Source organism: Lichenostomus cassidix, chromosome 2 (genome assembly GCF_008360975.1).
Source record: "Lichenostomus cassidix isolate B80296 chromosome 2, HeHo_3.0, whole genome shotgun sequence".
Lineage (NCBI taxonomy): Eukaryota > Metazoa > Chordata > Aves > Passeriformes > Meliphagidae > Lichenostomus > Lichenostomus cassidix.
The window spans coordinates 42110122-42132824 of record NC_139482.1 but is presented as its reverse complement, the minus strand read 5'-3'; the positions used below and the strand labels follow the sequence as shown (position 1 = coordinate 42132824).

The following is a 22703-nucleotide window of genomic DNA, read 5'->3' as shown; positions in this document are numbered from 1 at the left end:
CTGGCCCCACTTACCTGTTTCCTGCCTGACTCTGCTTCCTCCCATCAACATCCAGGAACACCTGTGCCCAGAAAGCTTCCCTTTGCCACCACCTGCCTATTCCCTAGCAAAACATGTACCTATTAGTAGCTATTAGCAACAGCTTATTCCGATCAAACAAACAAAAAGAAATTTTCTTGAGCAGATCGCTGTAAGTGCAATCTCTTACCCATCAACTCTTCCAAATCACCACACTCCTTTGTCACAAACCTGTACATAACTCACAAAATGAAAACACCTAAACCACAGTAAATTATTTTATCTACTCCATCTCTTCTACCTCGTATCTGTTACTACAACCTTTTGCAATAGGGGTGCAGTAAAATCTCATTTTAAACATGAAGCTGACACTGTGGTCTCATTCTCTTCAGTCAAAATATGAAAAAAAGCCACACATACACATTTTAATCACAGCAATGGACAAATCTATCATAGTAATGCTTCTGACGAAAAATAAAATGCAAAAAGTATTGAGGAGGTTTACAGCAGTTTAATGAAGGCTCTCGTACAAAACCTTGAACTCAAAGATACAGTCAAGAATTACTGAAAAAAATAACTTACAATGAAAAAGCTGATGAGAATTGCCCACTTAGCCGTGGAATTAACTGCAGTTTAACGCTGTGCTTAAATAGTCACCACACAATAGGAACAAATTTAAATCACGACCAAGGTACACACAATTCACTTCCGTTCTGTTTTCAATTACATGTATTCAGCATGTAATTTAACCTCTGGAAGTTACTCTGAAGAACACAGAGGCTTCTCTTTTTTTTTCCCAAACACTCACTGGAAATAAATACCATTGAAAGAATACACGTGGAGTGCAATAAAATGGACACTTAGGCACTGGTACAGTCTAGTCCTCTTCAGCCCTCTACAAACTACAAGATGAGAAGTTTTAAACCACAGATGGAGTGGAGAGCAGGTTAGAGCTGTACAGGTAGTGCAGCAAGTTATGTACTACACAAGAGCACATCTGCAAAAGGTCCCAGGAGATTTTTGTTGAAGATGCAGCGTATCCACACCAGGTATATCGTAAAGGGCTTAATGTTTTCTGAGAAGGTGTGATTCTGATGGGACAATATATAAGGCATGTAAGTGTTCTCCCCTTGCTCTTGTATCCACACTTCGTATTTTACTTCTCTGACCTTGAGATACCTCAGATTCCAGGGGATCTGCCAGGACACAGCAAGTTTAGCTTCACTCGTGCCCTGGACAGAGGCCTGACACTTAGCATCCCTCACTTTGCCAGGGTAGAGGCTACCAGACCATTTCTGCTTCTTGGGTCCGGGCTTAGACTTCACAGTCTGCCTAATGACGTGTATGAGAGATGGGATGTTCACTTTTGTGTCCTGGTAGGCACGGAACAGCCACTCGGGGTTGCGGCAGCAGAGGTGCCGCGGCACCTCCGTGCTCTTAATGATGCGCTCCTGCTCAGCTTTGTCCAGATGAGCAATCCCACCCTGATCCCAAGGTCTGTCCGGGTAGGTTACGGTGTCTTCCCTGTCGGTGTTCTGCCAGGCAATGTACTGCAGGTCCATGCCAGGAAGGGTTGCCAGGGTTTTGTAAGGGGTGTAGTGTTCAGGGTTGATAGCATATGGGAAGAGCTCCACCACCGTGGCCCCTCTTGGCAGGAAGAGTGACATGACTAACTGGGCCCCGTGCATGCTGACCAGCATGGACGCATTGCTGATCAACCGGACGATGTCAGAAAACGAATGCTCCTCCAGAGAGACGGAAATGGTTTTCATCTGAAACTCCTGAGCGAGAGCCAGGATTAGTTCTGCCTCATTTAGGATAAGTCTGTTGATTGTCCGACTGAACACTACGATGTACTCCTCACTGGAGCTTTCCTCCAAGCTGATGTTCAGTTTCTGCATCATGAATTTGGTGAACTGCCTGATCTCATTACCAGAAACCAAGATGTTGGCCTTTGGCCCTTGTGGCTGGACAAATCCGTACTGGTACCAGGTGGTGATTTTGGATAGTCCCACATAGGATTTGGTAAAGCAGAGGAGCCTGCCCAGGGTTTTAAGCTCCTCCCTGAGGAGCGGCTGCTTGTTACTCAGTAACTTGTAGAGGTCAAAGTGAACACCTTCACTCCACCCTTCCATGAAGAAGAGCCGTGCCTCCAGATCTAAGTCAGAGAACTGCTGCATGGTGTAATAGATGGGCAGGAGGTCATCATGAAAGACATGCATCAGGTTGTCTGGGTTGAACCTGTTGGCGATCAGCGCCACATCAGGCACGAAGACTGGCTTTGGCATAAATTTCAGCGCAGCAGCTGGCAGCTCCACAAAGTTGAAGTACTGGGTGTTGTGATCTTCCACAGAGGAGAGGTCAAGCAGAGCTGGCTGGAACCTTCGGGAGCCCAGGTTTGGCAGCATGACAGAGGAGTTGCTGTGAAAGTAGACAAACTCCTCAGCCTCGGTAGAGTAGCAGAGGGACTCAAAGCGGCAGATGCGGTCGGTGTGCATCCTGCCAGTGCACACCATCCTGGTACCATTCTCCACCAGGGCCTGCAGAGCTGCTTGGTAGTCAATCTGAGCCTCGGAAAGTTCCTGAGACTGGCGTGTGAGGACCAACTCCTCTTCCACCATGGCGGCATGCTCGCGCAGTTTGATGTATTTCCACAGCACGGCAGCGAGCACAGACACGAGCAGGGCATTGAACACAGCTGCTATGTTCATTCTGTTGTTAGATCCTAGCAGGATGACAGGTGGGGAATGCAATGGAGAGGGAACACATCATTAACACTCTTTGACATGATGAGGGCAAAGACCTGTGGAAAATAAAACAAGAAATGAACCATTTAAAAGTCAGGTTTACAGCTCCACCATAAATCATATTTTATGGACTATTCAAGAAAGTTTAGGCTTCTTTCAGTAATTTTTCCCCCTTCCAGGGAAAGAGAGAAAAGAAGAAAAAAGTGCCAAAATTCTACCCAAAACTGTAAAAAAGCATAAAGCAAACAGAACTGGGAGTTGTTCTACAGGAAGGCTTCTTTCTCATATTCATATCTATGCTTTTGAAGAAAAAAAATGTAAAAGATTTTAAGGATGAGATCTATGAAGATCTGTTAGAAAAAAAAGTATGTTCTCCAGGGCTCTGGATCACTCTGCTTTTTGCAGATCACTCCCACAGTGACAGGAGATAGAGCACTGCAATGACTGGGCCGCTTGCAGAAGACTCAGAGCTGAAGCTCCTCCTCTTGCTCTGTATGGCTGAGAGCAGTCAGCAGTGCCTCTCACCTTCACTGTGCAGGTAGCAATAGCTCAAGGAGTATTGCCAGGACAGATTTAGCTACACTCCAGTGTGGAATGTGAACTAATGAACATCACATTCAATTTAATTTTATCCAGGGGTGGAGGAGGGACTTGCAGGTCTATGGAGTGTCCTGTGGGAGAATCCCAAGTCACTCGGGTGTTGCTTTGGCTGCAATCCAGGATCAAAGGCTAGGAACTGCCATAGTTTTCCAAAAGAAATATTGGCATGGGAGAGAGGAGAGCTCTGCTCTTTATGAAAGGAACTGATGTGTCATTAAAGCAATCAAACCTTCATTTAGTGAGAGTCTGGCTCGCACCAGCACAGGCAGCCCTTATACAAATGATAAGCTAATGCATTTGAAGGTTTTCACTGTTGGCATTTTCCCATCCCAACCTGAGAACCTTTTCTGTGCTGCTCCAAGGCCTCCCAGATTCTCTTTCTGTTAGAGCCTGCCACTGTTTTCTTTCTATGCAGAAACACTACTGGCTTATATCAGAGTATTGATTATAATTTCAACTGTGAACTTCAATTGAGATATTGATTCACCTACAGAATTTATGGGCTTCAATTTTCATTATGCATCAAGATTCACTGCTAGTCAGGCTGTGAATAATTGCACCCATGATTCATGGGGAACTTTAGGAAGGGAAATTTCTGATTAGAATTGACCCCACCAGATTGTTTCTAGCTGCCGTTTTTAAAGGTAGCAATTTAAAACTTCCTTTGGTGCAAGTTTGCCAGGGGGTGGAAAAAGCAATGTCTCAAGCACATGTTCTGACATCCCAAGCAGCCTTTAGCATTTTAACCAAGAGGCACTTCTTACATGGCAAAGTGGAGTAAGTTAGGCAGGTATATTTGGGAAGCAAACACCTCCTCTACTGCCAAAGGAGATCTTTTGAAAAGAGATACTACAACCTAAAAGCTTGATCCTGCAACTTGGAATTGCATGGAGAATCATTCATGGAATTCAATGAAGTCAAAAGGGATCCCTACAGCTTGTGAGATTCCAACAGCCTGTGAGATCTGTCTTAGGAAGAGCTGAAGGTACGTGGGAGTCTGAATAATGCCAAAGAAACAAGTGCAAGCTGTAAGCCACACAAATTCAAGAGGTGATCCCTGGGGATCTGAGCAACAAATTCATTTCTGTTTCTAGCTACTCAAATGAAACAGAAATGAAGTCCACCTCCTCTGGCAAGTGGTCTGAAAAACTGTTTCATTTAAAAACTCCCTGAAAGTAAGAATTAAATTAAAAAGGTGTTGTTTTGATTTCAACCATGGAAAAAAAAAGGAAAGGGAACTAGAGTGGTCATCTAATTACCAGAGCAGGATCAACTCTCCATAAGCCCTGCCCCAAAGATGGTTCTCTGTCTCATTCATCTCTTCAGCCAGTCTCTATCAAGAGATGAAGAACTGTGATAAACTCTTTTCTATCACTTAGCCTCTTTGCCATCATAGCAATTTAAACCCAGTCTTGTCCCAGGTGCCATAGATATCCTGCACAGAAAAATGATGGCTGTTACATCACATCTCAATCTGTCCTCCTCTGTCAACAGGGGATGACTGCTGCTCCTGATGGCTTTGCAACTCTCAACCATGGCTGTTCCATGGATAGCCTGGAATGCAAACCCACTGGGGACAGCAGCATATCATTCAGGTTCTGCTAACGCAATCAAACCAGTTTTCAGGAAGAGAAATTTTTTATGGTAACAGATCCTAAATTATTTTGTTGGTACTGACTGTCAAAGCTTTATTTTACTTCTTCACTGTCTTGCAAAGATGTCTAATGACATCATCCAAGTCTGTACATAACCTCTCCACTACAAACCTCTCATCTTGTAAGCACAGCTTTAAGTGACTTCCACAGCATCACCAAGGAAAGGATGGAGCCCCAGCAGCCATGTGCAAAGCCTGACAATCAGCACACGGAGGAGACCTTTAACAAGCAAGTCCTCTGCTGCAAGCACACACTTAGAGGAAGGCCAGTCCACAGGCATTGTGAAAGTTAACTTCTGTGGGACAGAAGAACAAAGCACCTACAAGTTTAATGGAGTCAACGCAAGTTGCAACAACTTGGCAGAGGAGAAAAAACCACATGGCCTCTTTATTATTCCATTATGGAGAGGTGAGTGTGCATGTGTGGGTGTTCCAAAGGCATTAGAAGCCCACAGTCCATAAAAACACCACTGATACCACCTGCATTTCACGGGCATTTTGGTGGCAGAGAGTTCTGCTGACCATTACAAACCCCTTGAGCCAAACGGGCCTTCTTGAAAACAGCCTGCTCAAATGCTTCACCCCTGACTGATTTGCTCCCTCCCCTCCAGCCCCAAGGGAAGGGCATAAGAGGCACTTCTGAGATGCAACGTGATGGATGCAGCCAATGTTCAGAGGTTAGCAATTTTCATTTCAGCCTCTGCCACATCCATACCTGCTAAATAGCTAGGAATGAGCAACACAGCTTTTAAGTAAAAATCACCTGCAAAGACCTCTTCCACCTCTTCCGTCATTGCAGCTCTTCCACTTCTCTGCACTTAGCTGAAGTGAGTGTATGTGCTTTAGCAAACCAGGTGTCAGGAATATATGTTAAATGTTAGCAATGCTAAAGTAATCCATCTTCATTTCTGTTCCTCATCACCAGTCCTAAATCCTGGTTCATGCTGCTTGGCAGAATGTTGCTTTGGATGGAAATGAACAAGTGGATGTGGACAGGAAGGGGTGTCGCAGGCAGAAATGAAAGCAGAATTTCACAGGTACTCAAAGAACTGTCTTAATTTGCCTGTTTTCCCACATTTTATCATCCACCTTTTTTTCAATCTGACACTTTCAGTGAAAACAGGCCTTCAAGAGCTATAATTTTTGGTCCCTCAGGGAATGATAGAACATAAATAGTAACAAACAATCCCACTGTTTGCTCTTACATGCCCAGGAGAGGCTGAACCAAGGGAGCAAAGGCAAGCAATCACTCTCCATGTCCCCTGGTTCCTCAGTTTCCCCAAGCTGAGATCAGTCATAAAGTGCTGTCAGCAGCAGTAGACCTGGGATAGGAAACTTTCCCAGGAGGCAGAGGGTAACGCTGAAACAGGTGAAAGCATTTCATTTTCCACCTTAAGAGAGCTGCTTCACAATGAAAGAAATTTTCATTACTAAATCTCTCTCACAAAATGGGTCTAGAGCTACCACTCCCACAGTGTCATCAGAGAACATGCTAAGAAATGAAAGGCACTTGCAGAAGTGGCAGGCCAGACACAATGCTGCTTTCCTTAAGAGCAGAGTGCTGTGTGCTGTTTCTTTCTACACAGAGGGTAGCCTCTAGGCCAGTCACCAGTCACCACCTCCAGCTGCCCACAGACTCGTGCATCCCCTCCCTTCCCAGTGACACTGGGATAACCAGGGCTCTGCTCCACGTGAGTAATATGCCCCAGTTACCAAGGAAATCGCATGGACTGACATTTTTTCACTCTGCTTTGAAATGCTAAAGCACCATCCTTCAGCACCAGGAGACACGACAGCTGATAGACCAGAGCCAAGCCAGAAGAGATGTGCATATAAAAGCTGCACAGAACTTCTCTCTGCCAAGCTGGCAGAGGGCAGTGATGTCCCATGGAAGGGAATGGGATGTGCCCTCGAGGACTCCTGAGAGGAGTGGGCTGCAGAGGAGCAGCAGGAGTGAGAGAGGGAGGCAGAAGAGGCAGATTTCCCTGGCAGTGATGCTGACAGGGAAGGGGGCAGCAGACTTACAGCCAGATACGGGGAGTTCAACAAAAACACTGGTGAGGGGGCAGCTCAAGACCGTGCAATGGAATTAAGAACATATACTAAGGCTTGCAGCTCAGCCACAATGGATGCCACTCCAGCAGCTAAGAGCCTGTGGGAGGGACTCTATTTTTGGTCAGCTCATCTTTACTCTTTTTCCAAGAGTTCACAGGCATGAAGAGCTTACCCCATTTTCTTCTTCCACCCCCATTCACTTAGCAAAAGCATTGCAGCTTCTTTCTCACAGCCCAGCTAATTCTCCTCTAGCACTGGCTGCTGGTGAGCAGAAAAAGTCTTCAGGAACATTCATCTGGTGCATTCAGCAGGCACTTCTGGCAGAGCCCTCCAGGGTCTTGCAGGTCCATAATACTCTCATGCAAGTTTGGACACAGCAGCACCTTCTGCCTGTTAGCTATAGGTCATCTGATGTTTCAGACATCCTCAGGAAGTGGTAAGGAACAGGAAGCATAGATGGAGACACTGTTCTCCCTCTCCTGTTAACATGTCTAGGAGATCAGAGTGGGTGGGATGAGAGAGAGGAATTTCCACTAATAGGCAGCTGGCATAAAGAACTGTTTGGATTCATTTAGGAGACAAGCTCTGTTGTTCTTTTTTTAATTGTGAAGCTACAGTAGGATGAATCACTAAAGCTATTAATATGATGGACAGTGCTCCAAATCTCTTCTCCATTTTAAAAATCACAATCTAGGTAAGGAATAGGGAGAAGAGCTATAAAACCTACATTAAAAAAAAAACAAAAACAACTACAAAAAAGACATAAACTACTAAGACCCCAAAAGGAAAAAACCCAAGAGCTTGAATAGGGAGAACAAGGGTGAACAGGGTGACCAGCATGCCTAAAGAGGGGTCACCTACTCCTGCAGGTATTAACAAAATGAGAAGTGCTGGTTTTGCCTATTTAGGCCTTGACAGGCTTTTGTTACCAACTACCCGAACATTTTCTGGGCCAATGTTCAGCTTCCCAGAGCTAGAGCAGGCTATAAAGCCTCATAAAATGGAAAAACAAAAAGCATGGAGGAGACACACTTCCAGAGAGCATCACCACAGTGTGCACAGAGAGAAACGACTCCTCATGAAAGCCAATTTGAGTTTGGCCCAGCTGGTCAGCTCCTGTGCACAGCCTGCCAGTGGTGGCAAGGTGTCCCAACAGATCCATCTCCACAGTTCCCAGAAACACAACACAACTGGAAGTGGACTGGGGTGGGGCTGCCCTTGCCACAGGACAGTGAAGGACTTAGGGCAGAGCTGCATGGGCAGGAAATGGGCTTCTTGTTATGTTAATACAGTGGGAGGGGTGGGCGCAGATATTCCCTCCTCAAGGACATTTTCCCCATCAGCACTCCCTACCCCTGGATCCATCTCTTGCTAGACCAGCTTTCCAGGGCCAGTACATTAAAAAAAAAAGCATGCACACATGGCATTTCACACTCCCCCTGCAAAATGTCTTCTGTTCTTTCTCCCATCCCTGATGCAAGATGCTTAGCTAAGGATTCAGTGTAAATAACACATACAGTTTTAAATACCTACTTCATTCATGCTCAAAGCAGAAGTTGCTAGAAGGCAACTTTCCCAATTGGAAGGAGGGGGAGTTGGGATTTGGCAGCCAAGAATTTGCTTTTATTCTCATCTCTGTCACAGATTCCCACAGAACTACAAGCAAGTCAATCCCCACAGCCCAAAAAGCTGTTATCATCTTGTTCACTCTATTTATTTAATGAGATACATATATCTTTCACAGTACATAGCACATTAAAGAAAGGATGGTACACTGAATGATTGATATACTGGAACATTTTCTTTGTAAAAAGCAGCCAACTGTAGAACTGCTGACTTTTTAAACAGGAAAAGAGCAGATTCTTGTAGAGGGAGTAAGCCCGGCAGTTAAAGATAAAAATATCATTATTGAAGCCTGATACAAAGAGGGGACATGGAAAATAAGAATATCTTGACTACACAGTCTCAAGAAGAATTTAAAAAATAGAGCTTTATTCAGAAAAAAAAAATCAAAATATTACAGTATACTTAAAAGCCCCCTGTCTTATAAAAACCTTATCTATCATTAGTGGTGATCAAAATTAGGTCCATCTTCAGTTTTTATGGTTTAGTATAAGTGAGGAATAGAAAGCAAAACTGTAAACCTTTCTATACAATACTGCAACCAAGGAGACTGAGGCTCTGTGCAGTGGTCCCTACTGAAGTGTGCCTTCAATATGAACAGGAGAACATTGGTGGCTACAGGACACTACCAGCTGTACTTAGGGATAGAAAATTGAAGCTTTCTTCCATTTAATTTCAGAGTCTGTGACAGCTGGGACAGGAAGAGATCCAACCTGACTTTCACAATGACTAGCAGCCATTGATTTAATATTTGATGATACTCCTGCCTTGATCTACAAAATAACAGGTTAAAAAAATTCCAACACTAAGCAATCAATGCATAGAAGCAAGCCACAAAACTGACCTTAAAGTATAAATCTAAAAAAGATACTTCTTGGGCTTTTAAGATCTGCATTCCCAAGTTCTCTCTTCCATCCATAATGACATGGAGTACAAAATCCTTTTCCCAAACAAAAACCCAGCTCTCCAGAAAATTCCCCTAAATAAGATGTGTTTTTGATAAACAAGCTTGAGGTGAGAGATGTAAGAAAAATGAGCTAAAAGGTGAAGGACAAAAAAAAAAGAAGAAAAGAAAAAAGGTATTTCTCTCAGCCCTCAATTCTTCTTCACCTTCTGAGAGTCCCAAGCCTGAAGATGAAAACCCAAGTTACTTAAAATAACCATGGCTAGACAGAGGGGAAAGCTTAACAGACAGAATTCATTGCAGCTGATCTTTGTTCACCGCAGTAACCCATTGAAACCTATCTGGTTACATTGTCATTAACAGCCCTGTCATAGGAGTAAAAAAACTCCTTTTGCCTGGTCTCTCGCTTTTAGTCTGTAAGCAAGATACCTTTGTCAGAAAAAAAAGTGTCAAGAGAGCAGCAGATTTATCTTGCTTCAGTGGTCTGCCTAAAGCAAAGATAGAGCGGGGGTGGCTGAAGGGAAAATTTACTAATGCTGCAAAACTGAATTTAAAAGAACACGATGCGAAATCCCAAAACACTGAACAAGATGAGCTTCAACCACTCCAACTATGCCTCTGGGCTTTGGCTACCATTTGTTGTTCTCTGTATTTTATCTAACCTTTCTTTCTCTGTTCTCCAGCAGGTAGAGTACCTGTGTTATTTGGATAGTGGGACTGGCGCTTAGCAGCATTTACAGCCTGAGCTCTCCCCACTTTCCACCAGCATGGTGCCCAACACTGCTCCTGTGTGCTGCAAATTCTAAGCAGGAGCCAAAATTGTTCGGAGCACAGCGCAGCCAATAAGAACAGTGAAAATCCCTCCTTGGTTACCACAAGCTTCACATTAGCATGTTTTTAGGGGAGGGTAAAAAAAAAAAAGTAATCCCAAAGTAGCACCTGTCCAGCAAAAAATACATTTCAGCAAACCTTTAGAATTTAGTCCACATCAGAGATGTTTTCCCCATGAGACTTTTGTTTAAAAATGATAAAGCAAACCACTAGTCAAACAAAGAGGGACTACAAAGATGTGGAATTACAAATGAACTACTGACTCCCTTCCCACATGAGCACACACATAGGGAAGGGAATCACTGTGAACTTGCAGGGAAGGGGGGAGTGAGGAGATATCATCAAAAACACGCTCACCTCCCCCCTTCCCTCAGTACACTGCAACCAGGACTGCCAACAAAACTGAATTCAGAGCCGTATGTGATCAGCACAGCAAACACAGCACAGTTACAATGACACCCAGCAAAGAAATGCAGTAATTCAGAGCATCTGCAACCTTTTTAGTCTTGGAAGTACTATCACTGGTAGATTAGTGTTTCAGCACATGCACGCATACCTGGTGTTGCTAAATAACAGGAAATGCTATCCGGTGCCTCTCTTTCACAGGAGAAAGAAAAAGAAGACACCTTAAAGCTATGCTTTGCAGGGGAATGAGCACTCTCCAGTCCTCTTCTTTCCTCACCACCACAAAGAAAAAGCAAAAATCCCATCTAAGAGCTCTCGGCACTGTAACCCGTGCACCATCTGCAGCCTGAGCTACCTTTCTCCCCCAGGTCTGAGCATGCTCTGTCTGCCGGCAGTGTCCTATCGCTCCAGCTGGCTCACCTCAATTTGTTAGCCTCCCAGAGGTCAGCCTTGCATGCAGGATGATTTGCTGCAGTATTCCTGCAAATCCCCGACGGGTGGCCACACTGAAACAAACACCACCGTGCTGTTTCACGGAGCTGAGCATGCCTTGGGAGACAGGCGGCAAACTGCTTTGGAGAGGGGGGATACATGCATTTTAGAAATCCTGCTTTTGAGGATCATTAATGCCACTGCTACTCCAAACACTTCACACGAAAGAAGGAAACAATAGGAGAGAAAGGAAAAAATGCCCCTTGCTAGAGGACGTGAGAGCCTTTCGTCATGCTTTCTAGTAATTCCCTTGACACCAGGAAAGCAATTTCCCAGCTGTGATGGTCAGCAAATGGCTTAGAATTGAACAAGGCTGTGATTGCCCTCCTTCAGAGATCCAGGGAACAGTATTTTCAAACTAAAGTTATTTTTTATGATGGAAACAAGTAATTCCTAAATACAAAGGCACAGAAATTATCCAGGAGCTTATAAGAGAATCTCCTACTGCATACAAGCTCATGGAGGTGAATCCCTTACGCCAACCTTCTCAGCAGAGCCTGAAGCTTTGGGGACTGCGTGGCTTCATGAAGATGGCAAACGAGACACTACCGACTGGAACACCTCCAGTCCTAATGCCACAATGGGATCTACATGTAGATTATAGCCCACCAAAAGGCTCATTGCAGGAAATCACACCACTGAACACAGGAGTGAGATCCCAGCCCTGCAGGGACATTATTGCAGGCAGATCACAAGCAAACATATGAGACTCTCTGCAAATGCATTGCCTGTATATTTGCAGGACACACCTTGTTGAAGCCTGTGAGGATTTTCCCTTTGAGACCTAACAGGTAAAATAAGAAGGATGAAAAAGAAGAAAAGTTCTCTAACACCTCTTCCCACACACTCAAAGGGGACTTTGAACCACAGCATGAGCCCATGTCTCTTCTAGGAGGATCTCAGAGAGACACTGGTCAGTCACATCTGCCTGGGAGAAATAAATAATTTTAAAAGAGCAAAGATAAGTGAGCCCACCCAGTGTCATCAGCCTGTCTAAGGACTAAGGAAATCCAGAGTCACCATTCTCTTTTGAAATCATCTTCTTGTCCCCTGGCCCCTCTGAATACAAGGATGCTGCCTTTTACGAAACAAGTCTGATATTTTTCCTCCAAATTTTGAAACTCTAGGAGTGAAATTAGATTTGGAGCTGACTTCACTTGAGAAAACACAACTTCATGTCTTCTGCACTTCAGAAAGCTCCACTACGTGACATACCTTCCACTGATGCTAACGGGAGCCTTTCCATTGACCCCACAGTTCTCGGTTAGAGATTTTATCAGTGAGACCCCTGAGAACCCAGACACACCATGTTGGTCTCTTTACCTTACACAAGCTTTTATTTTACTGGAGAAGAAACGACAATATATACAGACTGGTCTTCTATTTATGAATAAGCCTTTCCTCTACCACTGGAACGAGTTATATGCATAGATTTCTTACGTTCAATTTATCACATTGCATAGAATTGGAGAGTTTAACCCCAGTACTGAAGAGGGTCCTGTTGTCACACCACAAAGTATGAAACTACATCATTAAGGGGGGCGGGGGTGGGGAAGAGGCACCATAATCAAATAATTCCAGCAACTCTGAAATAATAACTGTCCATTACTACTGCACCATAAGGCACTAAGTGTGGCAGTCCCAAGCTCTTCATAAACAGTTAGCACCTGCTACAAGCTGGTAAGGTTTGAATAGGAGATCTTGTCTCAGAACTAAGAATTTGATAAATATTTAATACCCCTCATAAAGTTGCAGCTTTCAAAAAGAGCAGCACATTTTAGAACTCCTAAAAAGCAGTACAGCACAAACAAAACTCATCAAGCTAGCAAAGACATCTGAATAGATCCCTCTTGGTTTAGGGACGACAAAGAGCAGGTAAATCATTATTTACTGAATCTTTGCCTTGCACATATATGTTGCAGGGGTGCCTGCGTCACTCTGAGTCACAGCATTTATTATTTATAGTCCCAGAAGGACTCTCTATAAGAAATTGTTCTTCCTGCAGTGCTTTTGAACCAAAAGTGCATTTCAGTTTGAGAGCACAAAAAAAAATTATGCCTGAACTAACAAAAAAAGTCTTTGTACTGATAAATACAAAAGGAGACAAAGGAAGCATTTGGTTTCTGGACACCAGGATTGGGACTTCACACAGAGAAGATGACATTTTGATTCTGCAAAAGCTAACATTAAAACTCCTGTCAAAAGGACCAGGACTTCAGCCAAATATTGAAAATTCCTAAGCAAGATTATACTTTAACAGGGTAAAAGGCATTTTTTTGAAGAATATCTCAAGGGCCAAACCCCACTTTGCTCAACTGCTTCAAGAATGACATACTCCCAAGGCTTAAGAGATGTAGGATGCAAGTTTTACGTAACTATTGGGTTTTAAAAGGTTTAAGTATGATTAAACATATTTTACACACACACACACACACACACATACACAAACACACACACACTCTCTTAGGTTATATGTCTTGACATCAACCTGACAAATTCATAGATACTTATTCTCCTCTGCAGATACGTGCATGTTTTATACATATAAAATATCTACTTGCCTGCTATCTGAATTTGTCATATGCTAAACTATTCACACTAATAACCCCTCCATCCCTATTAGGAACCAACCTAGCAGCATTGCAGGGACACACTGGCCTGCTCCTACAGCTCTGTGCAGCATGTGTGGAGAGGAATGGTGTGGGAGAGTCACCTGTAATTTTCCCAAGGCAGGAGATGGCTTTGGTAGCTGTTCTGATTCACGTTAGGTGTCACTTGTGCTCTTTCAAGTTCCCACTTTGCCATCAGTAATGACAGGTCAGCAGGGTGACAGAGATAAACCAATTCCCTCTCCTACAGCTTTGCCAACTGTGCACCTGCAAGTGTAATTAGTGCCAATGTGTCTGCAAGGGAATCTGAGATAATTCATGCTCATAAGAGCAGTTTGGTAAGTCAATGATGTTCACTAAGACTGACATGAGAAACCAAGAATAAAACAGTGCCTGTGAGATCCCTGGGTATTGCTCATATCCTCACCCTGGTGCTTCCCACAGCTGCTATTTGTTAACTATTTTTGCCCAGGCAGCAGGAAGATCATCTGCCCTCTCTCAGATGACACTACAATATTAAGCCACAACCTCACCTGAAGAAACACATCTCCCATTCCACAGATAAAAAGACTGAAACTGTCAAAGGGATCTGGGTGGGATGCACCACACCAGCATCCATTAATACGGGAGCAGCTTCCTGTGAAAAATCCACCAATAATCAAAGCCTCTTGTGTACTCCAAGCTTGTATTCATGGGCTTCAGGACTCAAGACAGAAGCTGAGGTCTCCAAGCCCACAGGTGGCAGAGTAAACATGCTAAAGGACAGAGACGAATAAGTTACCAGCTCTGTCATTACTGCTCTCAAAGAGCTGCTGGAGGAGTAGCCACAAGCCTGACATGCTCTACTCCACACACATCTTCCTCTCATGTTCTATTCCCACTGCACTTGCCCTACAGAGGGCCCTGGGGCCTCCTGCATGCCTGGGAAACCTCCCCGCCCTCCCCGCTGGACCCACGATTTAGCCTCAAGTTGGAGGCCTTGTCAGAATTACTTGTCCTGGGAACTTTAGGGGAAAAGGAAGAGAGCCCCTTTTCCCGTCTGTTGAGACAAACAGGGTAATCATAACCAGCAAGTCTCACAGATGTCTCAGAAAATGAAGATGTTAGTATCACAGCAAACTCTGGCTCTTGAAATGAATAAGATCCCTGAATTTGAACATCATAAGAGTGCCAAGACATGGAAAAGAAGAGATGTAACAGAAATACAAAAATTGCATTTCAGGAACTGTCAGGCCCTTAGACAGATCTTTAGTGTTGAACAGATAACAACTGTATCAAAGTATCCAAAGGATAGGACTTAAGATGGCCAAGAATTTAACTTCCTTCACTAGATTATGCAACTGGTTTGCAAATGGGCTGCAGTTGTTCCAGAATGTGGCTAGCACAGGTCTTTCCTGTGAGAACACTCTTCTGTGTTTTATAAACAAAGATAAAGTTTGGATGTTTTGAAACAGTGTCTCGAGATTTGGACAGTTCAGGCCTGGCCAATCAGGCCTAGGGGGAGGTTTCTGACTGACCAATCTGGGCGACCTCTGAAAAGTCTATATATATTGAAATCAAAATAATAAATTTCTTCTTTCTTGTCACACTGAGAACTCGGGTCTTTTTCTCTGCTAGCAGCTCAACAGCGACACCAGAACTCATGAGAACATCTTGGTTCACAAGTAGGATGACCAGGAGGGCTTCAAGGATCGAGGTCCAGGACTTTGGTGGTCTTTGTGGGTGCCTTCCAACTCAGACTATTCTGATAGGACTGTCTCCTGAAGCTGCCTTTGCTCTAACCTTCCACTTTCTCTATGTTCAGAGACTTTGGGGTTTCCTAAAAACCTTGGAGAATCCAAGCCTACAAAGCAAAGTCCTTCATGGAAAGAGCTCCACAAGGAAGCAGCAGCAGCATCTACAGTCTTGATCAAAATAGTTTCGATCCAAGCTGGAGTGTGTGCTTCAATTAGCCAGTCTGACAAATGCCTGGAAGTAGCTAGAACAGCAGCATGACAGGAATATAGTTCAGAGCCAAGCTAAAGGAGAATCTAAATTAAATCAGGGGAAATAAAAAGGTTTACTGCCATTTTGAGTCCCATAATTGCAAACAGATTGTTTTACCTCCAGTGCCCCCTTCAGCCACACCTGTACAGCACATCCTCACATTTTAAAGGGATGCAACCAGCATACAACCCGACCCCATTCCTAAAACAGCAGTGTAATATCAACAGATAGGAGCACAGTATCACAGCATACCCTACCAGTAGTATAACCATTTAGACTGATGCTAAGGGAGCACAAAACATCCATGTGCTGTGGGGAGCATATCCTGGGGGTGCTGATAGTCACATGAAATTTCAGAATAGAGCATTAGACCTCACAAATCATAAAATAACTTATACAACAGGTAAAAAAGTGGGTGTTTCCTGACAGCACAGATCATAGGACTGAAGAATATCTGCTGGCCAATGTAAAAATATCCTAACATTTGGGGTTTGATTAGTACTTAAATACCCCAGTCTTATTTTCACCATGGATAAGAAGAATTCTTACCTTGTCCCTCATCTGATTAGGATATCATCAGAAGGCCCAGAAGAGAAGTAGTAACACATGGCTGCAGGCCAGGCATTTACTGTTTCAAATGTTGCTCTGAGGGCTACCGCTGCTACTGAAAGGAGGGAGAAGAAAGCAAATGAATCATCTTTCTCAGCTTCAACATGAACCACTGCACACAATAGGGAAAGTGTGACAAATACACTGAATTAATTGTAAAAACCCATTTCAACTCCTCCAGGTGTCATCTGCAACAATTTACAGTTCAATACCTAAGAAGAGCTTCTTCATGCCCTCAGCAGCTTGAAAATTCATAGAAGGACTATTGAATCTAGGCATATTTATCAAAGGCATAGCAACAAGAGGAAGAAGTCCAAGGTGATTTGAGGAGATATTTTTGTATTAGACTTGCTGTTATATTTATTTGAATAGCAATAAAAAGCAAGGTGGTTAATTTTTGCCCCATTTTTCCCCACCAATTAATCAATGTATTATTTCCTTACAAGCCCTCCTTGGGACCCACTTGTGTGGAGGTTTCAACACCCCCATAAATAGATGATATGGCATTCAATACACACAAAATGGTGAAAGTTTCAGAGAAGAAAGAAAGTATCTGTTGAGAGAGGAACATCTGCAAAACTATTGATACAGTTGCTATTCAGTCGTGGTCCTTCCATGATAGGAGATTCCTTACCAACCCTGTCAGAGCAGTTCATTTCTGTTCCCTTCCTTCCTACCAGCAAGATCTGTTGCCTCTGTTGCATCAAATGCTGAGTCAAGTCTTTGGCAATGAGAATCTCTTCAAACAACTGAAGTGTAACCTGAGTGTCACTAAGAGAAGAGCAACATCAGCCTGATAAACCAACTGCTGTTTAAGACAGCACCAGTTAAAAGCATCTGCCCTCATTCATTTTGTACAGCTCTGGATCCTTGTGCTGATATTTGCAAAGCCAAGAATAGAGTGGTCTTTCAACTACTTTATGGAGTATTTCAAGACATCAAGGGCTCTCCAGATAGCTTCCTACATCAAGATGTGCTTTTCCATCTCTAGGCTTCTGCTGGCATTGATGCAGCCATTCCTCACAGAAGCCACCAAGCGCAGGGAGGGTTGGAGCAGGTCTGAACCCTCTCACTAGCAAAGCACTCCCAAGATGAGCCATAAAGACATATGGAGTGTCACACCCATCAGCCTCAAAGGGGGAGGTTCTTGTGACCTTGAAGACAAGACTAAAATATACATATGTGTTGACCATAGGCAGTGAATCCTATCCCAGGTCTGAAAAGGTCAGAGATAGAGGACATTTCTCAACCTTCCTGCCTTGGCTCATCCTGCTTCAGCCCTTCTATGGCAGAATGATGTGCTTATAATCTGTCCTGGCGGCTGACAGGAACAATCTGCTGAGGTAGCCAGCCCTTCTTTCCTGGCAAAGGGATTAAAGCTACAGCACTAAAAGCTTCTGTTGCAACTATGAAGACCAAAATCTGCACCTGTATTACTGCAGCAAGCATGTGAAAGGAGAAAGCACTGAAGTCAGGGACTAAGGATTGACTAGGAAACAACTATCTTGCTAAGTGACTTACATAAAATAACCACCCTTTCTTTACCATCGAGGTGATGAAATACACCAAACTCAAGTCCAAAATACACTGAAATAAAAACCCTTTTCTCTCCTTTGCTTTAATATACTTAATGGTTAAAAATAAGTATGTACGTAAGAGTCCTGTGTTCCAACAGGACAATACATGCACATAAATTAAGCAAGGACTAGAGAACTTTGTGTATAATAGCTTGCCTTGTGACCTTTGTGCTAAGTATATATACATTTGTATATAATACATATGTATGACTATTGCAAAATTCATATAAAAGATTACAATTAAGACAGAGACTACATATTTCTTCTAAGTTTATACCCACATTAAAAGATGATTAATCAGTAGCTTTATAAATCCAAAGAAATTAATTTCAGTGAGCTGCTAGCTTCCCAGCTTTGGTTTTATACTTTGACATAACCGTAACAGAGTCAGAAGCCAAGACGCTGCAAAGCCATATATAAATGTGTGTGGAGGCATCCCAGGCAACCTTACAGGAGAAGGGAAGGTGAGAGCAACTCCAATCTTCATTTCCTATTAACTCTCAGGTCTCTACATGAACATGAGTAACAACCTAAGTAGTAAAGAACAAACAGCCAGAAGCAAGGAGCAGAGGTAAGAACAAATCATTAAAAAGTGATAAGCACCAAGAGCCCTAACTTAGCTAAAGGCAGTAAAAATGCAGACACACAGAGAAAACCATGTCATGCCTCCTCAAAATGAATCTGGTCGTATAGTTTTAGTGCTGAATAAGTGACTGCCTTAATGCAACACCACAGTGTCTGCTGGAAAAGACAGTATTTCATCAGTGTGCTTAGAGGTCTGATAACCTATTTTCCCAGGTGTCTCTCCCTCCTTCTAAAAAAGAAAATTTCACAGCAAATTAATCTTTGTGCACCATTTTATTCTTCACCACTCCTCCTCTTCCTTCCCTCCACTCTTCCTATCCATTGTGAAAGGTAAGCAGGAAAATACTGAAATTAAAATTGAAATAAATGACAACAGCAGGAATGGCCCGAGTCTAGTTTGGCTCACAAAAATGAGTTTATGATATGGTTGAGTCAGTGCAAAAAAAGAGGTCACGAAAGTGCTGTCACACACCATTTTGGAGAGGCCTTTTTGTCCACATAGCTACAGGGGAAAGCCTCATCTGGTCAGGGAAACTAATTTTCCAGTACGAAGGGATTTCAATTCACAAACCACCACCATCCCACTCAGTTTACATTACATGTGGCCAGTTGGGAGACATGTAAACAGCAAAGTAAGACACGAAGCAATTCACAACTCAGTCATTTCCAATCCCTCCAAAGTTCACCAGTGAATGTCCTGTGTTAGGACTGTGGTCATTCTGTAACTACATCTACATGTCTGCTTGCCAGAAGCACATGCAAAACCCCATCACATCCAGGGAATCACTGACAATACGCAGTGCATTCCTCTTCTGAAGGGGGAGTGCAGCCCCTCACACAAACTCAGGAGGGGTTTTTTCTCTGGGAGAGAAGAAGGGACAGAGGCAGTTGATTTCAAATTCCTTCAAGGCATTTCCAAGGTATGTTACATAGACTGTGCTTAAGTATTTCATTGGTCACCAGTGTTTCAGTACTCACATACAACTTTCAACTGCAGATGAGTCTCTGAGCTTAAGGAACCAAGGTCTAAACTCTCAGTTGTACACCATGCTTAGAAAAAAACACTCACTCTAGTACACCAGTGAAGAGAACTGAACTGCTAAGGGTAAGTGTTATCCAGAGAACAGTATGCAAAATTGAGCCCTAAAACATAATGGGTGAAATTTTAGCACCAAAGGACATTAAAAACTCACAGCATGGCTTTGAGAAGAATGAAGCAAAACTACCCCAAACAGGCTGGTTTAGAAGACAGAGAGCTCTGAGAAGGGAGAGCAAAGATTCCCTTTCAGTATTAGCCGTAAGACTTTACAAGAGGAATCTTTAAAAACCTAATGGTTTACTATCAGAGAGTGTAACTAGATGAATAAGAAAGATCTGTGTGCAAGCCCACTTCATACATGAGGTACATAGAGCATAACCAGGAAACTCATCATAATTTCTTGATGTCATTAAAGCATGGCCTAGGACACAGATATCACTCTCCCTCTCTGATAATTTAATTACAGCATAACATCATCAGGTTTAAATCAGAAGAAGGGAGAAAAGACTTCAAGAAGGAAAAAAAACCCACACAGCTCTAAGCTGAATAAAAAGATAGATGGTTATCTGAAACAGAAGTAACTTGCACCAAATTTACACAATAAGGACTTCCAGTCAAGGACTCAAATCCTGTAATTCAGCTCCTCTTTGCTTCTTGAGCAGCAAAGAAGCCAGCAGATCAGACTTTAGAGACATCTTTCCCTGTTAATTACATGGTAACAGTTTAAAACAGAGATTGTATCACACCCACTGTCTCCTGAGAGCAAAAATACATGTGTAATCAAATTGTTAAGGTAAAACAGTAAAAGGATGGAAAGGCAATTAACAGCATATACAAAGAAATCTTTGCAACTGAAAACACAGGATCTGTTTTCACTGAGAATAACATTTTCTCAGTTGAACTTTGGCAAGTAAGCTGGGTGGTACAAAACCCACATTTTCACAAATACAAAAAACCCCTTCTGTTATCAAATAAACTCTTATTCCTCTCATCTTTAATCCCAAGCACCATATATGCCACCTCCACACAAGAACCAAGAAATCCGTGCTTAACATCAAAATGCCCCTTGGCCCCTTTTTATGCATATGTGGTCTTCAGAACATCTAGCAGCTGAAGAAGAGGCTCCTGGATGCAACTGAGCAGAGAAGCCCAGCTGCCAGTGAGTACCTAGATCTCAGTTTCAGTTTTATAAGGCAGAGCCAAAGGCCAGAGGAGAGGAGAACATTTGCATGTGTGTTTTGAAAGGAAAAGGTGAAACATTTTACAATGGAAAAGGGAAACATCAGTTGGTTTGGATGTGAGAATTGTGCAGCACAGCCTCTCACAGGTATGACAAAGCAAGCTTTGGAGCACAAGATGGTCAAATAGCAACGAAAGCTGGAGGCAGGATGTGAAAAATTAGTGAAACTTTTCAGCTGACACTAGAAAAAGCTTGAAGAGATGAAAGGGCAAATTACTGGGCTCTTTGCTTACATGGCATTTGTAAGGAAAACTTCCAACTCCAAATAGCCAATTATACTTAAACTCAGGTGTGTCTCTTCTCAAACCTACACAAAACAATCCAAAAGAATAAAGAAGACCTAGGACTCAGCTAAAGGAAAGGAAGAGAAGAAACAAGTAGGAGGGGAATAGAGAACAAAAAGAAGACACACTTGGACAAAGGATATACAACAGAAGAAGGTGCAACCTTCAAAGACTGCTCTAGGAAAATAAAACCAAACCAGACACCAGATTGGGAGATTATATTTTTGATCTGTACTTATCAATAAAATACCAAGAAATTTCCAGTCATGAGCTTGAGGCCTCATTGCACTGTATGAAGTAAACAAAATCACTTAAAACACAGGAGATGAGTGTGAGAATTTCAGTGACAGCTGCAATGCTGTGGGATCAGTTGGTGGTAATTCAGTGAAACTGACGCTGTAAATCCAGTGCATCTGGAAAACTCAGCCTCCATCTCTCTTTTAGATTCTCAAGGATGCAAGGGGGATGACATCTAATTCAGTACCAAAAACACACAATAAAAACATTTCCATCTGTACACAAAAATGATGTATCACCTCCCAGTTAGAAAACAAGCTCAAACCTACGAGGAAATAAATAGATGACTTCACACTATCAAGAATATGTGGACAGCAACCAGAGCAGAGAATACACTGTGTCCTCAGAAAGCACACATGACATCAAACACAAAGGAGCAAGAAACATGGCATGAAAATGAACTAAAGGGGAAGAAAGAAAACAGAGCCAAAAAGAGTACTTCCATTAAAGGACAACCAGAAAAAGAACCAGACAGAGAAAAGATCATAGAGAGAAAAGATCATAGAATCATAGAATCATAGAATATGCTGAGTTGGAAGAGACCCATCAAGATTGAGTCCAACTCCTGCTCCCATGCAGAACATCACAAGAATCACTATACACCTGAGAGCATTGTCCAAATGCTTCTTGAACTCTTTCAGGTTCAGTGCTGTGACCACTTCCCTGGGGAACCTCTTCCAGTGTTCAGCCACCCTTTGGGTGAAAAACTTCTTCCTGACATCCAGCCTAAACGTTCTCTGACCCAGCTTCATGCTGTTTCCTTGAGTTCTGTCACTGGTAATGAGTGTGAGGAGATCTGTACCTGACCCTCCTCTTCCCCTCCTGAGGATGCTGAAGACCACAGTGAGGTCTCCCCTCAGTCTCCTCCAGGCTGAACAAACCAAGTGACCTCAGCCACTCCTCACCAGGCTTCCCCTCCTGTGGCTTCACCATCCCTGTGGCCCTCCTTTGGACACTCTCTAATAGCTGAATGTCTTCACATTGTGGTGCCCAAAACTGCCCCCAGCACTGGAGGTGAGGCTGCCCCAGTGCAGAGCAGGACAATCCCCTCCCTGGCCCAGCTGGTGATACTGTGCCTGATTCCCCCAGGACATCATTGACCCTCCTGGCTGAATTGTGAATTATTGAAAATTTCTACATATTTCACT

The 22703-nt window shown here is 43.2% G+C and overlaps 1 protein-coding gene across 6 annotated transcripts in view; it reads right to left on the bottom strand.

Annotated features, from left to right (window-relative positions):
• Positions 1 to 509: 509 nt before the first annotated feature.
• POMGNT2 (protein O-linked mannose N-acetylglucosaminyltransferase 2 (beta 1,4-)) overlaps positions 510 to 22703 on the bottom strand; it is a 31979-nt gene continuing 9785 nt past the window's right edge. For 3 of the 6 annotated variants that reach the window (XM_085051213.1, XM_085051215.1, XM_085051216.1), the window contains exons 2-3: positions 16474 to 16588; positions 510 to 2821 (exon numbers count right to left, since the gene is read on the bottom strand). In XM_085051213.1, the coding sequence (XP_084907339.1) occupies positions 993 to 2729 (1737 nt within the window). In that variant the 5' untranslated portion in view covers positions 2730 to 2821; positions 16474 to 16588 and the 3' untranslated portion in view covers positions 510 to 992. Of the gene's footprint in view, positions 2822 to 10988; positions 11194 to 16473; positions 16589 to 22703 lie in introns of those variants that run through there. The other 3 variants (XM_085051214.1, XM_085051218.1, XM_085051217.1) reach the window with 3 other exon arrangements.